The 20,258-nt window shown below is 67.5% G+C and overlaps 5 protein-coding genes across 5 annotated transcripts in view; 2 read left to right on the top strand and 3 right to left on the bottom strand.

Moving 5' to 3' along the window:
• Positions 1-1,251: 1,251 nt before the first annotated feature.
• On the top strand, positions 1,252-5,538 carry CHLNCDRAFT_34843 (hypothetical protein). The gene is made up of 12 exons (XM_005849184.1): positions 1,252-1,403; positions 1,613-1,756; positions 1,958-2,115; positions 2,373-2,453; positions 2,639-2,708; positions 3,094-3,187; positions 3,531-3,585; positions 3,762-3,877; positions 4,125-4,235; positions 4,451-4,517; positions 4,776-4,999; positions 5,214-5,538. Exons 1-12 carry the CDS (start codon positions 1,266-1,268, stop codon positions 5,324-5,326), a joined length of 1,371 nt encoding a protein of 456 aa, XP_005849246.1. The 5' UTR covers positions 1,252-1,265; the 3' UTR covers positions 5,327-5,538.
• Positions 5,539-5,678: 140 nt separating this feature from the next.
• Positions 5,679-9,170, bottom strand: CHLNCDRAFT_143480 (hypothetical protein; the record flags this gene model as incomplete). Its single annotated transcript, XM_005848980.1, has 10 exons — positions 5,679-5,870; positions 6,075-6,236; positions 6,491-6,590; positions 6,839-7,073; positions 7,512-7,638; positions 7,898-8,048; positions 8,277-8,374; positions 8,551-8,675; positions 8,794-8,863; positions 9,165-9,170. The coding sequence occupies 10 exons, from the start codon at positions 9,168-9,170 to the stop codon at positions 5,679-5,681; spliced, it is 1,266 nt and encodes a 421-aa protein (XP_005849042.1).
• A 2,345-nt stretch (positions 9,171-11,515) lies between these two features.
• Positions 11,516-16,015, bottom strand: CHLNCDRAFT_143478 (hypothetical protein; the record flags this gene model as incomplete). Its single annotated transcript, XM_005848979.1, has 10 exons — positions 11,516-11,815; positions 11,944-12,105; positions 12,285-12,362; positions 12,560-12,850; positions 13,165-13,217; positions 13,388-13,463; positions 14,886-14,993; positions 15,136-15,280; positions 15,765-15,853; positions 16,007-16,015. The coding sequence occupies 10 exons, from the start codon at positions 16,013-16,015 to the stop codon at positions 11,516-11,518; spliced, it is 1,311 nt and encodes a 436-aa protein (XP_005849041.1).
• A 1,105-nt stretch (positions 16,016-17,120) lies between these two features.
• Positions 17,121-19,398, top strand: CHLNCDRAFT_143477 (hypothetical protein; the record flags this gene model as incomplete). Its single annotated transcript, XM_005849183.1, has 5 exons — positions 17,121-17,179; positions 17,287-17,929; positions 18,132-18,236; positions 18,593-18,781; positions 19,000-19,398. The coding sequence occupies 5 exons, from the start codon at positions 17,121-17,123 to the stop codon at positions 19,396-19,398; spliced, it is 1,395 nt and encodes a 464-aa protein (XP_005849245.1).
• A 567-nt stretch (positions 19,399-19,965) lies between these two features.
• The window catches only part of CHLNCDRAFT_143476 (hypothetical protein), a gene marked incomplete at both ends in the record, with an annotated part of 4,990 nt that continues 4,697 nt past the window's right edge, over positions 19,966-20,258 (bottom strand). Inside the window, one exon of the mRNA XM_005848978.1 lies at positions 19,966-20,109. Within this exon, the coding sequence (XP_005849040.1) occupies positions 19,966-20,109 (144 nt within the window). The remainder of the gene's footprint in view (positions 20,110-20,258) is intronic.

The following is a 20,258-nucleotide window of genomic DNA, read 5'->3' as shown; positions in this document are numbered from 1 at the left end:
ACTCCGTCATTTGTTTCAGGGACACAGCCTGCGCCAAGTGCATGGTGCAGCACCTGCTACACAAGTACAAGGGCGACGTGAAGACAGGCGAGGCCGCCTGATGGCGTGAAGGCACCAGGTAGCCAATTCGTGCACAAACGACTGCTCCCCCGTTCTTGCAGTTAAACGCATCGCCCTGCGCTCCATGGCACTGCGCCTGGAGCCAGCGGAGTTTGACCGGCGGGTGGCAGCCAGGGCGGCTGTCCTGGGCATCACTGTCGAAGAGATGCTGGAGCAGATGCACGACAGCCTGCCCTGGCGAACAGAACGGCTGGTGCTGCCATGCCGTCCTTGGATGCACTTGTGGAAGTGATCGTCAGGCTGATGCAGGCGGCTGATGGCGTGGAGGCAGATGCGCCACTACAGCCGCAGCACCGCGAGGCAGCGACGGCCTTGGTTAGTAAGGTCCCTATGTTGCAGATGGTCCCGGCCAGCACTGTGCAGTCCAACTGGGACTACCTGCGCAGCGAGGGGCTGACCTACAGCCAGATCTGGGCCACGTTTCAGAAGCGGCCCACACTGATGACCTTTGACCTTTGCGGCGCCGCCATGCAGCTTAAGGCCGCCTGGAACAAGTGCTAGGTTTGGCCTCTCATGAGTGCTTAGTCTCCCATGCTAGCTACGTAGTTTGTGGTGTGGCTAGGATGGCGATGCGTGCAGATTATCTAAAAGTGCAAGGGCGATGGGATGGCCTGTTTGCTCGTGGGTGTGGCCCACCCCTATGTGCGCTGACCGAGCCCGAGCCGCTTCTGCAAGCGCCCCGAAGTGGACTGCAGCGAGGCGCAGCTGGCTGCCTTTGAGCGCCAGTGGCGGCAAAGCCCCGAGGGGCTGCGCTGGGGCGTCAAGGTAGACCGGCGGCGCCGGCGCACCCCCACGGCCGCTTAGTTGTTCCTTTCTGTGTGGTTCCTGCTTCCCGTTGGTTTGTTGCTTCCGTTTGTTACTTAAACCACCTTCCAGCAAGCGCGTATGCGAAAGGTTTCGTACAAGGCACTGCAGGCTTTCCTGAGCACCGCCTGCGCCAGGGCCCGCATGTTGAAGTGGTACATGGGTGGCGGGGAAGGTGAGAGGAATGATCAGGCAACAGCACGGGACATGAAGGACAGCTCTGCTTGGCCCACGGCGGGATTCAGCGCTGCTGTCGGCGGTGGAACACAGCACGCATTTCATGAGCACCTTTTCCAGGGCAGTTGCTCCCGTATGCATTCCCTAGCGCAGTTGCATCGATCATGGCAATCGACCGCCAGCGCCTGCGGGAGCTCATCGAGCAGGAGGAGGCCACCTACCTGCGCACGCACCGCAAGTCTTACGAGCTCTACAAGCAGGCCCAGACATGCTTGCTGGCGGGCGTGCCCATGCACTGGATGGTGAGGGGGCGCGCCGGGACGGAACCCTAACCTAGCGACGCCCAGAAGGCCGCAAAAAGGACGTCTCTCAGCGGCCTGCGTTGGGAGCCCGCCTGCGAGTGTGCCCAAATGAGCGCCGGGTGCAGCAGGCGGCCCTGCCGCCGCCGCCTCCGCTCCTCCCCCCGGCGCCTCGAGCCGATCCTTGCGCCACCCCGCTGCCCACTCCGCAGGTCCGCAGCGCCGGCAACTTCCCCATCACCGTCACAGAGGGCAGCGGGGCGCGCTTCCGGTGTGTGGACGGCCACGAATACGTGGACCTCTGCCTGGGCGACACCGGGGCCATGGCGGGACACGCGCCGCCGACGACATCCAAGGTGGGTCTGCCTTGCTGTACAACAGTGTACAGCCTGCATGTACGCACGGGGGCTTGCGGCACAGGCGAGGTCCACACAGGCGAGGTTGTAGAAAGCATGTCCTGTGAGCGGCGAGCGATAGCTGGCTTCCGGGGCGGCGGCAGCATCCCCAAAGGCCAGGCGTGCACGCCCGCCGCCCACCCGCCGTGCTTGCCGCCGCAGGCTGTGGCGGCCCGCGCCGCGGCCGGCATCACTTTCATGCTGCCGACTGAGGATGCGGTGTGGTGTGGCCAGGAGCTGACGCGCCGCTTCGGCCTCAAGTACTGGCAGTTTGCGCTGACCGCCACAGACGCCAACCGCTTCTCCATCCGGCTGGCGAGGTGGGTGTGGGCAGAAAGTGCTGGGGACGGGGCAGCGGGGCGGCGAGGGCGGGCAGGTGCAGGGGCGCACCGCCAGGACGCGGCGGCCCCACGCCCGTGCCTTCCCACCTCCCCGCCAGCCGCAGCATACAGAGAGCCTGCACCTCCCACACCGGGCAGCGGCAGCCCCCGCCACAGTCGTGTGCGAGTACTCTGTGTGTACTGCAAGCATCACAGCAATCTGTGTGTGACCTTCCCCTCCCGTCCCCGCCCCGCAGGCACATCACCGGGCGCCCCAAGATCCTCGTCTTCAACTACTGCTACCACGGCAGCGTGGAAGAGACCTTCATCACCCTGCGGTGTGCGGGCTGTGGCCGACGGCTGGCCGGGAGGGGTGGGGGCTGGCGGCGCGGCCATGTGGGCTGGGTGCATGGGGTGTGGGCGCGGCACGGTGGGCTGCGGACTGGGGCCCCAAGGGCCGGGGCTGCATGGGTGCGCCTCGCCGCTGCCACAACCTGCCTGCCTGCCTGCCTGCCCTGCGCAGGGCCGACGGCACCCCCGCCCTGCGGGCCGGCAACCTGGGCCCTCCGGTGGACCCCAGGGTGACCGCCAAGGTGCGGCGGGCAGGGTTCCAGCTGGCAGAGTGTGTGTGTGTGCGCGCGTGTGTGTGTGTGTGCGCGCGCGTGCGCGTGCGCCACCCTGGCTGGGGCACACTGGCCTCCTTCCCGTATTGGCTGGTGCCTCTAGCTTCGCCTTGCCGCATCCCCTGGTTGGGGAACTGTCGGGCGTTGGCTGTCCCTCTTGCCTGCCCTTGCTGCCCCACCTCGTCTGGCCTCCGCCGTGCCTGCCCTCCCTAGCTACACGTATCGGGATCTGAGCATGCCTCTGGTCCTGCCCTCACCTTCTCCCCCGGCCGGGCAGAATTTCGAAGTACAAGTATTTTCCCAGTGGATGTCGTTTTAACCACCTGCTTCCTATCGCGGTTCTCATCCCAACCAGGTCGTCGAGTTCAACGACCTGGCGGCCCTGGAGGCGGCGCTGGCCCCCGGCGACGTGGCGGCGGTGCTGGCCGAGCCCGCCATGACCAACATCGGTGGGTGGCGGGTGGTGTGGTGGCTGTGTGGTGGAGATGTGGTGGTGTGTGTGGTGATGCGTGTGCGGTGGGCAATGCCACGACCAACATTGGTGGGTGGGTGCGTGTGTGCGTGTGTGGTGTGTATGGACGTTGGGCACACCAGGTGGTGGTGGTGGTGGTGTGTGTGTGTGTGTGTGTGTGTGTGGTCCCCTGCTGGCTCCATGCAACCGAGGGCCGCGCCCACCACCCCCATCGCCCCCGCACCACACACACGCGCGCCCACACAACCCGGGCATCCACCCCACGCACCTCCCCACACATACGTGCACCACCCCACCTGCCACCCCTGTGCCATGGGCAGGCATCATCCACCCTGACCCAGGCTACCACCAGGCGCTCCGGGAGATCTGCACCCGGTGAGGGCTACCACCCTCTGCTGGCCCGGCGCCCACACGGCCACGCCTCGCATCCTGCCCCCTGCCAAGCGCCTGCTCGCCGGCTGCCTTCTCCCTACACCACGCCCCTGCCTCTGCCTCTGCCCCTGCCTCTGACCTCCTCCCCTTCCGCCGCCTCCTCCTGGCCTGTCGCGCAGCACGGGCACGCTGCTGATCATCGACGAGACCCACACCATCTGCGCGGGCCCCGGCGGCTACACCCGCGCCCATGGCCTGCAGCCCGACATCTTTGTGCTGGGGAAGCCCATAGCGGGTGGGCTGCTGCCGCCAGCTGCTGCTGCTGCTGGCTGCTGTTGCTGTGGTGGTGGTGGTGGCGGTGTGGTGGCGGCCGCCTAGCTCGGGCAGACAAGTGCGTCGCTGCTGCTGCTGCCGCTGCGCCCCACCTCTCCCTACTGTGCCCAGCCCCACCCGCCACCTGCCACACACCATCACCACCCTCACCCTCACCACCACCACCACCACCGCAACCACCACCACACACTCTCTTCTTCCTCCTCCAGGCGGTGTCCCCGTCGCGGTGTATGGTTTCACGGAGCAGCTAGCCGCCAGGCTGGCGGGGCGCATCGCCGTGGATGAGTCGGACACGGGCGGCATCGGCGGCACGCTGGCAGGTGAGACGCCGGCTTGCATGGGTGACAGATGCGGGGCTGGGGTGCGGCGCGCCACTTTACTGCGTATGTGTGTGGGGGGGGTGGCAGTGGTAATCGTGGTGGTGGTGGGGCACGCCAGATGCTGGCGTGTGTGGGTAATCTGGGTTAAGGCGGCGAAGGGTTACGGGCGCCGGAGCGGCCTGCCACGGCGGTTTGTGGCTGCCCCGCTGGCGCAGGCAATGCGCTGAGCCTGGCCGCCATGAGGGCCACCCTGGAGCATGTGCTTACCGAGGATGCCTTCAGGTGAGGCCCCCTGCCGCCGCCGCCGCCGCGGCCGCCGTCCTGCCGGTGGTGGTGCTGGCGCTGGGTGTCGAGCCGCGCCGCTGTGGCATCGAGCTGCGCCGCTGTGGCATCGAGCTGTGCCGCTGTGGCTGCGGCCTGCGCTGCCTACAGCGCTGCTGCAGGTAAACAGGTTCAGCCTTTGCTGCTGGGCTGGGTGAGCCACATCCACCCCCGCCCCCCCCCCCCCCACACACACACACAACCGCACCTCCTGCGCAGGCACACCATCTCGCTGGCGCAGCGCTTCGAGGCGGGGGTGGAGGGCGTGATCGCGGCCCACGGCCTGCCCTGGATCGTCAAGCGGCTGGGCTGCCGGGTGGAGTACTGGTTCCGCCCCGACCCGCCCCGCAACGGCGGCGAGGCGGCGGCCACCGTGGATGCCGACCTCGACCGCTTCATGCACCTGGCAGCACTCAACCGCGGCATCATGCTCACGCCCTTTCGTGAGTGGCTGCGCATATGCATGGGGGCAGCTTCCCACCGCGGGCTGGGCGGGGCTGGGCCTGCGGTGCCGGGGTGGGCGGGGGGGCCGTGTCTCCTGCAGCCGGCATCGCAAGGGGAGCATGCCGTCGTCCGTGCGGCGACAGTCGCAGTGCCGCTCTGACGCCCTCCTGCGCCTGCCTGCCTGCATGCTTTCTTCCCTGCCGCTGGCTGCAGACAACATGGCTCTCATGGCGCCCACCACCACCGCTGCCGACGTGGACCGACACACCGCTGTGTTTGGGGAGTGTGTGGAGCTGCTGTTGGGGCGGCGCCCCAGCCGGCTGTGAGGGCGGCGACGGCGCAGGCAGGCATCACAGGCGGCTTCCCAGGGGCGCAGCGATCCAGTCGGCTGTGGGCGAGGGCGGCGACGGCGCGGGCGCTCGCGCAGCGGCCCGGCAGCGCGCAAGGGCGCAAGGTGCGCAGCGCACGAGTTGTTTGTCTTGTTGCATAACATAGTTTCCATTATTCTTGTTTCAAATTCATAGATACCCACCCGCACATCATCTCAGGCGAGGTTTGGAGAGCGCAGCAATGCACACACAGCAGAAAAAATGGATCAAATCCGACAACACAGCAATACTTCTCAGAAAATCAGAAAAACGCTCGGCGGGCAGCCAGCCGCCCGCTCGCTCCAGCTGCCTACTGCTGCGCCGCCGCCGCGGCCGCCACCGCCGCGCCGCGCGGCTGCCGCTGCAGGTCTGCCAGCACGGCCTCCGCCGCCTCCCGTCCCGACCGCAGCGCGCCATCCAGGGTGGCTGAGCAGCGGTGGTCGCCACACACGTACAGCCCGCCGCCCAGGCTGACGGGGCGGAAGAGGTCGGTGGGCGGCGCCTGCGGGGCAGCGGGGCGGTGGCGGCAGCGGGCAGGCAGGTGGAGAAAGGTTGATTATGGCAGCTAGCCTAGTACTTCAGGAGCGTCGCGCCCACACCTGCCGAGCCTCCCCTCGCCTCCACAGCTCCCCACCCCCACCCCCCACCTCTCCTGGCCCCTCCCCGCCTAGGCACGCCTCCCTGCCGCTGCCGCTTCCCACCCCACCTGGCTGGGCTGCGCAAAGGGTATGCGGTAGGTCTTCAGGTGCTGCCACCCCGCCACCTCACCCGCCCCAAACCAGCCGCCCAGCTCTGCCTTGACGCCCTCAACCAGCTGCTGCTCAGAAAGCTGGTCCAGCGTGCCGATCGTGGAGACAGACACCAGGGTCTGCACGGCCAGGGGCGGGCGGGCGAGCAGGGGGGGGCCGCGGGAGGTGGGGCGAGGGGTGGCCGCATGCGCACTCAGCTCGGATCACGCGAAGCGCCCGTCTGGCAGCCGGGCAGGCAGAGGCGGCGTCCGGCCGTAGAGGGCTGCCCCGCGGCGGCCAAGAGCCATGCCCCGTGCAGGCACAACACATACACAAAGAATGCCAAAAGAAAAACAGCGCCACAAGTGCCGGAAGCCCTGGCGCCTGCCCCCACCTGCCCCTGCGGCGCATAGCTGGGTGCCACCTCTGAGGGAAAGCACATGTTGTTGACTAGGCCGCCGCCCTCGCCCGCCAGGTACAGCGTGTTGCCAGGCCTGCGGTACGGTGTGGCGGTACAGCGGTACATCAGCGCAGCGGTTCGGCGGCACCAATGGTACATCAGGGTGAACTGGCAGCCAGGCGCAGCATGCTGACGGGCACAGCGGGACGGTGCGGGCGGTGACCTGCCAGCAACCCCGCAGCTGGAAGCACACACCCAGGGATCCGCACACGCACGCGCACTAACACACATATACACATGCACACACAATACCCACACGCACCCACACGCACCCACACGCACCTGGGCGGCCGCGCCGCTTTTAAAGTAAAGCCAGCAGTGCCGACCGCCGGGGCCGCCTTGCTGGGCGCCCCGGCCAGCGCCAGGCCCCAGCAGCGCGCCGCCTCGGGCCCCTCCGCTTGCACCACCCCCCCCCGGGCCGGCCGGGTTGCCCCATCCGCCAGCTGCACGGCCGGCGGGGCCCCGTCCGCGCCGCCGCCGGTCCAGGGCCGCGGTTGCGTGTTTGAGGGGAATGCTCCTGGCGGGTAGGCGGGAGCAAAGCTGGTCGGCCAAAGCGCCAATGCCGTCCGCCGGCAGGCATTTCTGGCTTGCACCAACGGGAGCGAGCCAAGGGGGCGGCGGGGGTGAGGGGCTGGGTGCGCCGAGCCAGCAAGCAGGGGCTCTCCTCCCTGCTGCCAAGCTGTGCTCAGCTTCCTCACGCACCCCAGGAGCACCGCCGCCCTACACATGCGCTCACCACAGTCGCCCACACACCACACCAAGCGCAGCGCAGGCCTTGCGCATCACCACCCACACGCAGACCCATCCACACCCACAACACACAGCACACAAACCACACACACGCAAGCACCCACACAAACACACAGCACACACACACACGTGTGCGCGCACACACACACCACACACACACAACACACAGCACACAAAGCACACACAGCACACACGCGCCGCTCACCTGTGGCCAGCATGCGCATGACAAAGGAGAAGAGGCGGGAGGAGGTGGCCAGGGAGCGGTCGAAGAAGATGCCGCCCAGAAAGGGGCGGAAGAAGCGGTCGACGATGGGCTGGGAGAAGCCCTCGGCCTGCGGGTGGGGATGCAGGTGGAAAGTGCAGGTGGAAAGAAAGCGCGGGTGGAACGAAAGCGCGGGGGGGCAGCGCAAGTGGGCAGCGCGGGAGGAAGAGAGGGAAGCAGCCGGCGGCAGAGTGGCAACCCCGCTGCTCCTCGGCTCTCGCTGCTGCCCGGCCTCCTCATTCCCACGCTGCCGGCAGAAGGACGGCGAACACACTCTCACTCCCTTCCCCTAGGCCCCCCAGGGCCCCAGATCATGATCTGCACCACACCTGGAGCCGCTGCTCGATGCTGGTCTCTGGCGCCTTGAGCAGCTCATCCACGCTGCCCAGCAGGCTCTTCAGGCGGAACAGCCCCACCAGCAGCTTGTCCTGCGGGCTGCCAATGGGGTTGGCCAGAGAAGCCAGGCCGTCCGCTGGGTGCCTGCACAAGGGGACAGGCAGCCAAGGGCGCAGGCGGCAGGACGGCGGGTGAGCGGTGGCGGGCGGGGAGCTGGACACAGCAGGGTGCTCCGGAGGCGGGCGTCGCTCCTCGGCAGGGGCTGGGGGTTGGCAGGCCGCCGACGCGGGATCGCACGTGCTGTGCACGGGCGGGGAGGGCAGGAGGAAAGGAAAGGCGGGTGCTGGAGCTGCATGGAGGTGTGGAGCGCACCTCAGGGGGTCGGCCACCCGATGGAACTCTCCCTGGTACCGTACCAGCGCGCCCGCATAGAAGGGCCGCAAGTCCAGGGCGCCGTAGTCCAGGGCTTCCTGCGGTGGCGGGTAGCGGCGGCAAGTGGACGTGGGGCGGCGGCGAGTGGGCGGGGCAGAGGAGGGGGTGGGAGGGCGAGGCCGGCGGCCGCTGGCGACCGCGCGGGGACGTCCCTCAGTCCCCAGCCTCGTGTGTGCCTTGCAAGCTTGTCAAACGAACCCGCCTGTGGCCCCACCTGGGCCTCTGGGTAGGAGGTCAGGAAGATCTGGAAGCCTCGGTCCAGCAGGAAGCCGTCCACCTCGTCGGTGCGCACCCGCCCGCCCACGCCGTCAGACGCCTCCACCACCACCACGCTGGCGCCTGCGGGCAGGCAGAGGCGCGAGGGGCGTGCTGTGAAGAGCCCCACGGGATAGCTGCCTGGGGAGGTGCGCCGGGCATTCAGCCTGCATTGCAGCGCAGGCGTGCCGTGCATGCCCACCCGCTTTGTGCAGCTTGGCAGCGGCGTTGAGGCCCGCCACGCCGGCGCCCACCACCACCACGTCCGCCTGCTGCGCTGCGGATGCTGCCGGTCTCACGGCCGCTGCCCTGCGCCCTGCTGAACGCCGGTTGTAAGGCGCAAAAGGGCGAGCGGCGGTCCCCCCTCCTGGGCAGCAGAGGGTTGTGGGCAGTGCCCTCCCGCAATGCCGTGCCGCAATCCGCATTGCTTGAGGTCGAGCAAGACAGGCCTGGGGAGGGCTCAGTGGCAAACCCCACCAGCGGGCCAGGATGAATGGGCCAAGGGAGCAGGAGGACGCTGCCTGGATTGAGCCAGAGCTCGCCGATCTTGCCATCGGCGGCCCGATCAACCACTTTCATACCGATTTCGGCTCTCCGCGCTGGCGCCCCGTCAGCTTGGTTGTGCATTTGTGGGTTGGCTGGTCAGCCACAACCCCTCAGATCGCTCCACAGGCATCCCCGCCCTGCCCGGCAAGTGCATGGCTTCCAAGCTCAAGCTCGGCGGGCTCAGGGTCTCGGTGCGGGGCGCTGCTGCTGCTCCTTGAGCTCCCAACATGCTGTGGGTGCATGCTGGGCCAATCTGCTCACTGCCTGCCTCTGCCACCAGCAACCTGGCACCTCCCGCCCACCCGCCTGCTGCACCACCGCCTCGCCTGCAGAACGTCGAGTCGGCGCTGCAGGCCGAAGAAGCGGCACTCACAACTGTGCACGTTGCAGCGAGCAAGCAGCTCAGACGGCTCGAGGCGGGTGCGCTTCTCTGCTGGTGCATGCGCAGTGGCAGTGTGGTGGGTGGCGGTTGCCGGGCAGCAGCAGGCCTGTGGCGGGAGCCACAGCGCCAGCATCCTTCCTGTCTCTGTTGCCTGATGGGTTGCCATCTGCACCGCTGTGGCAGCTCCGTGACTCCAAGCATGCGCCTGAACCCGCAGGTTGAGGAGCAGCTGCTCCAGGAGATGCTGCGGCGAGCGGAGCAGGAGGCAAAGCTAACTGGCGCAGAGCAGCAGCAGCACCCACAGCAGGAGCAACAGCCGCAGCAGGGGCCGCCCCAGCAACAGCCCCAGCAGCAGCAGCAGAAGCAGTAGTGATTTAAATCAACCAAGCTGCTGGCAGCATGTTGGCTCACAACAGCTGCCGCTTCTTCACGGCGAGGTGGGTGTGAGCAGCGCTGAGTTTGCGGCAGAGGTGTTTAAGAACACTGCCATTTTGTTCAGGGACACAGCCCGTGCCAGGCGCATGGCCAAGCATCTGCAGCACGTGTACGGCAGGGTGGAGACAGGTGAGGCTGTTGTGGTGTTGGTGATGCGAGGTCTATTGTTGTCCCATTGGCGTCTTATTTCATCTACCGCCCTGTCTGCAGCCAAGCGCATCGCCCTGCGCTCCACGGCACTGCGCCAAGAGCCAGCAGAGTTTGACCGGCAGGTGGCGGCTAGGGCGGCTCGACTGGGCACTTCCGTCGAAGAGATGCTGGCGCAGATTGCACAACAGCCTGGCCTGGCGAACTTGAAGGCTTGCGCTGCCATGCCGTCCTTGGATGCACTTGTGGAAGTGATTGGCAGGCTGATGCAGGCGGCTGAGGGCATGCAGGCAGATGCGCCGCTGCAGCTGCAGCACCGCGAGGCAGTGACGGCCTTGCTGAACAAGGCCCCTATGCTGCAGATGACCCCGGCCAGCAGTGTACAGTCCAACTGGGACTACCTGCGCAGCGAGGGGCTGGCCGACAGCCAGATCTGGGCCACGTTTCAGAAGCGGCCCACGTTGATGGCCTGTGACCTTCGTGGCGCCGCCATGCAGCTTCAGGCCGCCTGGGTGGAACAAGTGCTGGGTTTGGCTTTTGATGAGTTCTTTGTCTCCCATCCTAGCTACGTGATTGGTGGTTTGCCTAAGATGGCGATGCGTGCAGATTATCTGAAAGTGCATGGGCAATGGGATGGCATGTTGGCTCGGGGGCATGGCCCGCTTCTTTGTGCGCTGACCCAGCCCGTGCTCCGTTTCTGCAAGCGTCCCGAAGTTGACTGCAGCGAGGCTCGGCTAGCCGCCTTTGAGCGCCAGTGGCAGCAGAGCGCTGCTGGACGCCGCTGGGGCGTCAAGACTGACCGGCGGCGCCGAAAGCCAGCCTCCAATTAGGTGTTGCCATGTGATTCATGATTGCTTCCCATTCCTACGCAGCCGCATCTCCTCCCCGTTCTTTCTGCTGCTCAGAGTCGCATCGCCCGCACTTTCCTGTAACCTCAGATATCCACGCAGAAGGGGGCGGCTTCAGCAGGAAACTTGCTGGCCCAACGTGCCCTCCTGGGCAGTGACGAACGCGGAACAGTGATGTCCCGCGCGCCTGCCGCAGGCCCAAGCCGCAAGCCTAAGCCCCAGACCCAGCAGCCAGCTGCCTGTCTTGCAGCGCGCCTGCCGCCCAGTGAGGAGGCGAGGAGGCACTTCCGCACAGACAGCGGCAGGCTGAGTGCGCGACAGCAGTCCCCGCCTTGCATGCAGCCATGCCCCTCAGAGGAGCAGCTCCCTCTTTGCTCGCGTGCAGTTTTGACTTTTGCAAGGGTGGACCGAATCAACAAATCTGTAAGAATAAGAAGAATGTGGGCAGGGCAGCGCGAATGGCGCGCGGAAACGCTCATCAGAGAGGGATGAGCTACAGACTGTGCACACAGGCACCCGCTCGCAGGCAGAGTGTGCGCCTATGCCCGTGATACAGGGCGGGGCGCCTACCGCGGCGGCTGCGAGGGCGAGGGCGCGCCCGCGGGCGCGCCGCCGCCTCCCGGCCGCCGCTCCGCGGTCAGCTGCGCCAGCTTCTCCACCGTGAGGGCTTGCAGCAGGGCCGGCAGGTCGGCATCCCCTTGCGCCTCCAGCCACGCCAGGCTGGCGGTGACGTAGTCCCCCAGGTTCTCGTGCTCCCCCCACGCCACCCACACCTCCTGCACCACCGCATCCCACGCCTCGCCCGCCAGCCACGGCAGCAGGGCCTGCACCCGGGAGCCCCACTGGTAGGCCTCGGAGCTGGTGTTCTGCAGGGCAGGGCAGGGACAAGGGCCATAGAGGTTACAGGCAGCGGCGGCAGAGCGGCGGCGGCGGCAGGCGCAGCACACGGCGGCAGCGCCACCGCTGCCGGCGCCAGCCGGGCGGCAACACCCACCGTGTTGACGAAGCCTGGGTCCATGGGGCTGGCCAGCAGGTAGCCCTGCGCATCCAGCAGCCCAATCTGCCGCAGCGCGCCCGCCAGCGCCTCGCTCTGGCGGCGGCTCATGGTGGGGATTCGGTCGGAGAAGAAGGTAGGCCCGACGGCGCGGGGCGGGGACTGCGGGGCAGGCGGGGCAGGTGTCGCTGGTGGGAGGGGGGTGGGACAATTGAGAGGGGCAGGGCGGCCAGGTGGAGGCGTGGGGAGGGAGGTGCAGGTGCTGGCCCCCAGCCACCCATCGCACCCAGCCCCCGCCGCCATGCTCCTGCTGCACCGCCACGGCCCAGCGCCGCCCTCACCACAATCATCTCCGCCGGCACGCCGCCGTCCTGCAGCATCTCGATCTGCGGCGGCGCCCGCTGCCGCGACTTGCCGCGCTGCACGGGCGCGGCGTGCCCCAGCGTGCCCCAGCGGGGGTTGGTGAGCTGGGCAGCCGGTGCCAGCCGGAACAGGCCCACGCATGCATGCATGCCAGCGGCTGCCGGGCAGCCACCAGGCGGCCGATGCCCAGGCGCCCGCTGCCCAGGCAGGAGGCCCTTTCCCAGCCGCCAAGCCTCCCGCGCCCAGGCCTCACCTCCATTACGACAAACAGCGTGGGCGGGAAGCTGGGCAGCTTGAACCTGCCCTCCTCGTCCTCCGCGCCAAAGCCGCCTTCCGGCGCCGCGTCCACCGACACGATGCCGTCTATGCGCAGGCCCGCGCCGGGCCCCGGCGCCTCGCCCTCCTCCCTGCCCTCGCCGCAGCAGTCGTGCAGGTACCCCGGCAGCTTCAGGGACATGGTACCGCCCGAGGAGAAGCCGTGGAAGAAGACGGGCAGCCCCGCCAGGCTGTGGTTGGACAGAAAGTCGACCACCGTGGCGGCCACCTGCAGGGGAGGTATCAGGGGAGGCGCAGGCAGGTGTGGCAAGGGCTGGCATGGCATGCCGTGCCGGCACGGTGCGCCAGGGCGAACGCACGGTGCGCACGGCCCCACAGAGCGCTCCCTGCCCCGAGCGAATGCCGCGCGGGGCGGTGGCAGCTGAGGAGCAGCGAGCGTGCGGTATCAGGCAGGCCAGCACGGAGCAGGCGGCAGCGGCGCGGGCGGCCGGGGCTCGCCTGCGGGCGGTCGTCCTGGCGGCCGTTTTTGGTGGAGGAGCTCCAGCAGCGGCTGCCGCCGTCGGCGGGAGCCGGCGCCAGCACGGCGTATCCACGGGCAAGCGCCTGCTTGGCCTGTGCCACGTGCTCTGGCAGGCCTGTGTGGCGGCGGCGGAGCAGTGGTAGGTGAGTGTGTGTGTGCGCATGTATGTGTGTGCACGCGTGTGGGTGGGTCGCAGGTGGTGAGGCTGGCAGTGGGGCGGGCGCGAGGCTGTCGGCGGCAAGGGCTTTGGTGGCACCAGTGGCAGCAGGCAGCCTGCCGCCTCACCCGTGCACTCGGGGCAGTTGACTGGGTCGTAAGGGAAGAAAGAACGCGCCTCGCGGCCGCAGCCGTGTATGAGCACCTGCGAGGTGGCGGCGGCGGCAGGTGGGCGGCGGGTGGCGGCAGCGGCGCAGAGCCTCGGCGGCTGGATGCTGGACCATTGCACCCCGCCTGCACAGCACTCAGAGTCCAGCGCACCACTGTGCCAGCCACTGGCTGCTTGGCGAGCGCATAGTAGCCCGTCCTCCCAAAGATATTCAGCCGCTGCGGCGGCCCAAGGCCCTCATTAGTTGGTGCATCGACCACAGGGTCGGTCCACGGAGGAGGAGGTGCCTGGGCCGCGCATGTGGGTCCGCGCAGCACAGCCACCATCAGGGCGACAGCCAGAGCGGCGCCCCAAGGCCCTCGGGTGGTCCCCATGCGAGTATTAGACTGTAGCCTGCCCAAGCGCGCTTGCATGGCCGGTCAACATGTACCTCCTCCTGTACAGGAAGCTGCCGCCTGTCGGCTCTGCTTGGGAGACATGCTGAGGTGGGAGTCAACCAGGGGGAGGTCAGGTTCCGACGCATTTGCAGCCAAAAGTCATCTGCGGCCAGCACTGCAGTCCTGCTGGCGCCGGCAGCCGACCCAACACGAACGAGCAGATGCCATCTAAGTGAGGGAGCAGCAGTGAAGTGCTCCCGCTGATCCACCAGGTTCCTATCAGTAGGTACACACAAGCCCTACCGCGTCCCTGACAAAGTGCAGACGCTTACGCGCCTGCAGGCTTGGCGGGGATCAGTGCTGCGGTGTGGTGAACAGTCCTGCGGCCCACCGGCCCGGGCGCGGGGTGGGACGACCCTCTGGCATGCACCAGATGGTGGGTAGCGCCACGGCTGTGTGCTGGGATGTGAATTGCTTCTCGTTGTGGCACAATGACTTAGACAGGCAACCCCTCGTTCTACTACATGTACGTCGGGCTGCACTGGAGCCGCAGCCAGGAGCCAGTGTGTGGCAGCAGCAGGCGGTTGTGGAAGGCGGCGGCGGCAGCAACAAGTGATGGCATAACGCCCACCCCCCTCCCTGTCCCGGCTCTCTCTTTGGATACATAGTCGCCCTCGCATGTTCTCCTGCGCTGGGAGGCAGCAGGGAGGCCCCCACGGGTGGTACATCTGGGCTTTCCAGCAGCGCTGATTAGCGCTAAAAAGCACCAGCGCTGATCAGCGAGGTTGATTAGCACTAGCGCTGGCAGAACGCTGCCCGGCGCTGGTGCTGCTGGGCGCTGGCCAGCGACGCCGCAGTGCGGCGCTCGCTGCGCACATGTGTTGCGTTACATGGTACCAGCAGTACCCCTGCGTACCCGCAGGGGAGCTGTTGATGTAAGATAATCAAGCACAGGGGATGGCACATCAGGTCGTGGTTGGGGGTGTGGAGCAAAGGTGAAAGTGGGTGGGGCGCATGTGCGAAGCTGCCACTCATGCATGGAGAAGGCAACCGCAGCATCAGCAAACTGGCTGACCCTCACATTGCTGTAGTGGCCCACAGTTTCTTCACACGTTTGGTATAAGGGGCGGAAGAACTGATCATCATGCGGTAGCGCCTTCTTCAGGCCATGCTGCTGGCCGTGCTCCAGCTGCAGGCACACACAGAAGTGTGTGTCAGCCAGTGCATCAGGCTACTGATGGTGGGCGGCTCTGAGGAATTAACAGAGTCAAGAGTCAGAGCCAGCTTGCTACCCCTGACCAGGCAAGCACTCACGCCCCAGCCCGCCTCACAGCCAGCTGCGCAAAGGCAGCATTGGGCGGCGACAGCCTCGAGTGCTTGATGTCGGCCCAGACATGGTGCTTCACCTTGTTCACAGCGCGACCATGCGCAGTTGGGGCGCTCAGCCTGCTGTTATCCTTGCGCTTGCAGCTTGGGCTGGTCTACAGCAGCAGTAGGGGCAGTAGGGTTGATGGCTGTGGGGCGCAGGCACAATGGCAGCTGGCAAAACGGCATCAGGGCAGGGCGGGGCAGGGCGGGGCAGGGTGGCCCATGGGCGCAGCGAGGGATGAAGGCAGACCGGTAGGGGGTGGGAAGGGGATGGCGAGAAGAGTAGGGCGCCCGTGGGTCAGTGGCATGGCTCGCTGACAGGGGCACGGTGGAGGGAGGTGGTGGGCATGGCCAGAGCACGCAGGCGGTGGGCAAGGAGGAGATGGGAACTCGCCGCCGTCATGGACACCGTCGTCCTTCAGCCCTGATGGGATGACCTGAACTCAGTATCCTGCTCGAAGCAATGGACGAGTGGAGTGTGTCGAGAAGTCTTTCAGGCAAGGGTGAGCACGCAGGGCTGCCATTTGCACGAGGGCGGCAGGGCGGCTGCGTAAACGGGCACGGGGCAAGGGGGGGCCGCCGCAGCCCTCACCGATGCCAGAGGCCCAGTTGCGGCGGCGATTCCACGGGCATCATCCCCTCCGGAGGAGTGTCTGGGGCCATTCCAGCAATGATGGAGGCCTACAGGTGGGGACAGGAAGGCATGATTGCACGAGACTCCGCAGAGCACCCTCCGGCCCCGCATGCACAGCCTGCCGGCTTGCGTGACAACCGCCGGTTGCGGTGGGACGTTCTCCTAGCCTGAAGGCGGGCTGCCACCACACCTGCGCGGACCTTGGCCATGACCTCTTGCTCTGGCTTCCTGCAGGTGCTCCGACAGCGTTCTAACTATTCTATCCTATTTAGAGACTACAGAGAAGCGAAATTGTGGGGTTTGTCGGCACCTGCCAGAGTTTCGAAACCCATTTGGGCACGCAGCCGTCCCGCATGTACTTACGGCAGGTTGCTGCTGCCTCCCGCCCTCTGCCCTCTTAGACCGTTTTAGTAAGACGCCAGATCAAAGTGAGCAGACCCCGCTGTGCAGCCTGCCTTGGCGGCCTGCCAGCGACAGCGGCGGCGGTCACTGACATCCTGTGCCTTGGCTGGGGCTGCGTCCCGCAGCCCACGCGACTGAGCGGCGGCACCGCACACTCGCCCGGCCGCATCCCGAAATTGGGGTGGGCCGGCGCCCCTCCCATCCCTCAGCTTCCAGCATGCTCGCAACCGTTGCTACACCCTGATTTGCACCCGCAACCCATTGTGACCCCCTCATTCAGTTTTGACCGACGCATCCTGCCAACCGGAATTCTTGCACAGAATGTGTTTAATATTATGTATGTATGCACCTCGTAAAACTCCATCCCACCGTGTGGCCCAGTCATGTGCACATCACAAAACAGCATCACAAGCGTTTTCCCTCGACCCGCACATCTGGCCACCCGCACACGCCTGGGTCGGACCCCCGCGTGTGCTGCTGCTGTCTCCCGACTCCCCCGGCTATGACTGCAATCCATGTCATGCCCAGCAGACTCCTCCTGTTTAGGCATGGGCGAACCTGCTTTGAGGGGGTGACCCTCGCCCTTCGCCAGCTGTCGCAGTACACTTACAAGTACGGGCCTCTGAACCAGCGCTCCTGGGCGATCACGCGTGCTTGTGCACGCTTGACAACCCCAAACCACCAGCCCCAAGCATAATAGAGAATCGCACAGAAACTCAGCTCCCCCAGCTTGCTGCGCTGCGCCTCCCGCTGTAGAAAACTAGACCAGACGCCTTCATGCTGGTAGAAGAAGGGAGAGGTGGCCCCGCTCAGACACGCGCAAGGCCGCTGTAGTGGCGGCGGGCGGCGCCAGCCAGGTGCCGCTCTCAGCCTCGTCGCCTCGCAAGCCTCCAGCCTGCCGGGCGCGGCGTCATGTTTGGCGGCGTTGACAGCCGGCAGCCCTTGCTGCCCGCCAAGCACCAAGCCAAGCGGTGAGCAGCGGGCTGAGGCGCCGCCGCCACCGCCTGCACCTGCTTCCTTTCTCCACACTTGCTCCCTGTCGCCACACCCTTCCCTCTCCCTTGCCTTGCAATTCCAGGTGCCCTGCGGGCAGGCCCACACCAGCCGCGGCCCGGCGCCGCCGCCGCCGCCTGCTGGCCGTCGGCGGCCTGGCGCTGGCACTGGCGGCGGCCGCGCTGCTCTACCGCTGGGCGCCGCAGCTGCGCTCAGAGGAGGCGGCTTCTGAAGAGGCTCGGCGTGATGTGGAGCGTGAGCTGCAGCTTCTGCACGAGCAGCCGTCGCGAGAGTTCTGCGGCCTGCCCGCGCCCCGGGTGTGCGCGCACGGCGGCGCCGCCACCGCCGCGCCCCCCAACACCGCCGCCGCGTTTGCCGCCGCGCTGGCGGGCGGCGCGCGATGCGTGGAGGTGGATGTCGCTCGCACCAAGGACGGCCAGCTGGTGGTGCTGCACGCCAGGGAGCTGGCACACTTGCTGCAGCTGGCCGGCGGCGACGGCACCGCGGGTAATGGCGGCAGCAGCCGCAGCCGCCGCCGCCGTGCCGCCTCCCATGCGGCAGCTGGCAGCCAGGGGCAGGCGGTACCGCAGGTGGGCGACTTCACCTGGCCGCAGCTGCAGCGGCTGCGGTGGGAGGGCGGGCAGGGGGTGGAGCTGGTGGAGGCGGTACTACGCTTGGTATTGCCTGGTATCGACCAGGTCACCTTGGACGTCAAGACGCACACCCAGGTGGGCGCTCCTATCCGGGGGGAGATGCATGGCCAGGCTAGGTGCGCTGATGTGGCGGCGGAGTGCGGTGTGGGCCAGGCAGGCTGGGGAGGCGTGTGGTGGCAGCCAGGGCAGCCGGGAGCCGCGCGAGGCAGCCGGGAACCGCAGAGCCGGGAGAAGCTGCCCAGCTGTCTGCTTGCGGGGTTGCTTGTTCTCCTTCCAGGCTGGGGAGGATGTGGATGAGGACTCCATGGCTCAGGCAGTGGTGGACCTGGTGCGCCGCACCGCCTGCACCCAGTGCCTGGTGTGGGCCAAGTCGGACGCTGTGGTGAGAGGGCTGCCGGGGGTGGCATGCATCTCCTCCTGCTGCTGCTGCTGCAGCTGCACACTGGCGCTACTTCTGCTGCAGCTGCTGGTGTTGCATGTGTTGCTGCTGGCGCTGGCTGGCATGGCATGCTTTGGCTGCTGCCGGCCGCCACGCGCCTGCGCCTGCCCTTATCCCACCCCCTGTGCCCACCTCGCTCGCCCACCACAGCCAAGCAGTGCACACCCACGCCTGGCAGGCCCACCACCGGGCACCCTCCCCCACAATCGCTGGCACCGTGCCGTCCCCGCCCACCCCGCCACCGGGCACCCTCCACCCACTCACAACCGCTCACACCGCATCATCTGTGTGCTGTGCAGGTGCGGCTGGTCAAGGAGCTGGAGCCGGGGCAGGCGGTGGGGTATGTGGTGGTGAACGAGACGGCGGCGGCGCGCGCCGCGGGCATGCACCACCTGCTGCGCATGCCTGCGGCCGAGGTGGTGGCTCTGCACTATGCCATGGCCTCAGACCCACGGGTGACCTCCCAGGCGCGGGGCGCGGGCAAGCAGGTGGGCGTGGGTGCGTAGGTGGGTGGGAGTGGCGAGGAGGCGTGGCGCGCTTCGGCGTTGACAGCCTGGGCGTGTGGAGGGCGCTGCCCAACCAGCGCTGGCGCCGCCGCTGCTCAGCCGCGCCCGATTGGCAGCGGCCCGGCAGCCCTCCCCGCCTACCCAGGCGCCCCAACATGCACCTCCCTCGCGCCGCCTGCTGCCGCCGCCGCCGCCGGCAGGTGCATGCCTGGACGGCCAACACGGCGGGGATGATGCGGGCGGTGCTGGATGCGGGCGTGGAGGCGGTGGTGACCAACCACCCGCGCAAGCTGCAGGAGGCGGTGGACAGCCGGCTGCTGCGCTGCCGGCAGCAACGGCAGGAGCAGCAGCAGGGACAGGAGCAGCAGGGGCAGGAGCAGCCGGGGCAGGAGCAGCAGCAGGGGCGGGAGCAGCAGGGGCAGCAGCCGCGGCAAGCGCAGGGAGTTGAGGCGGGGCGGCAGCAGGAGCGGGACCCAGGATGGCTGCCAGTGGCGTTCGCCGCGTCCCTGCCCTTTCTGTATGCCGTTGGTGCCGGCAGCGCCCACATTTTCGCCAAGCCACATGCACACACATGTTACACGCGTGCACAGCAGGAGTAAGAAAGAAAGAGACACATACAAATGTAGTAGCCGCCGACCCACATGGCGGTGCGGCATGGTACGAGAGGTAGACAGGGAAGCATCACAGGTAGGCAGGTGTCGTGGAGTGGGGCCGGCAGCGGCAAGGCGCATCAGGCCAGGCGAGGGCTTCCAGGCCATGGGGATGGGGCAGGCAGGAGGGAATAGAGAAAGGAAGACTTGAGAAGAATGCTGGGTCCGCACAGGGCACCCTTCAACCCCAATTCTTGTGTTGTGTAAGCAAGGCAGGTAGAGAGAGAAAACATAGGAATGGCAAAACACCAAGTGCGGAAAGGCAGAGCAGCGAGCGCATACGGTGGCAATGCCAGACGGTGAGGTCAGGAGGAGCACGGCGAGCAGGCTGGTGGTGTTGGGCTAGCAGGCTGGCGGTGTCGGTGCCGCGTGCGGGTGGCTTGGCAAACGAAGGTGGGTGGGAGGGTGCAGGGGTCCTGGTTGTGAGTGAGGTGAGGGGGTGGCGCTCTCGGGAGGCAACGCCGCCTCTAAAGTCGCGCAAGCGGCGGCGCGGGGGGCGGCCGCCACCGCGGCGTGTCACGCGTGGCCGGCGGCCGGCGCCTCTGCCGCCGCGGCGGGCTGGCCGCCGGTGGCGGCGTTGCTGCCGGGCGGCGGGCCCTCGGGAGAGGGCTGCTGCAAGCTGGCGGCACGGGAGAGCACTTCCAGGCCTCCCGCCGCGCCCTGCACGCACACAGCCATGGCGGCACAGCGGGTAGGCTCCGCGCCGGCCTGCGGGCTGCCAGCCTGGCTGGCGGCCAGCCTGTCCTGTCGAGTCGGGGGCATGCCGGCGGCGGCGGCAGCGTGCAGGTGCAGGAGCGGGCAGCGGCGAT

Source organism: Chlorella variabilis, assembly GCF_000147415.1.
Source record: "Chlorella variabilis unplaced genomic scaffold CHLNCscaffold_6, whole genome shotgun sequence".
In the NCBI taxonomy this organism is placed as follows: domain Eukaryota; kingdom Viridiplantae; phylum Chlorophyta; class Trebouxiophyceae; order Chlorellales; family Chlorellaceae; genus Chlorella; species Chlorella variabilis.
This window is presented reverse-complemented; position numbering and strand designations above follow the sequence as displayed.

Bases quoted from the DNA above. Each gene is read 5' to 3' on its own strand.
- CHLNCDRAFT_34843 (XM_005849184.1), top strand. From the start codon at position 1,266: ATGGCAATCGACCGCCAGCGCCTGCGGGAGCTCATCGAGCAGGAGGAG. The intron at 1,757-1,957 runs GTGGGTCTGCCT...TTGCCGCCGCAG, and splicing joins CGCCGCCGACGACATCCAAG to GCTGTGGCGGCCCGCGCCGC. The intron at 4,236-4,450 runs GTGAGACGCCGG...CCGCTGGCGCAG, and splicing joins CATCGGCGGCACGCTGGCAG to GCAATGCGCTGAGCCTGGCC.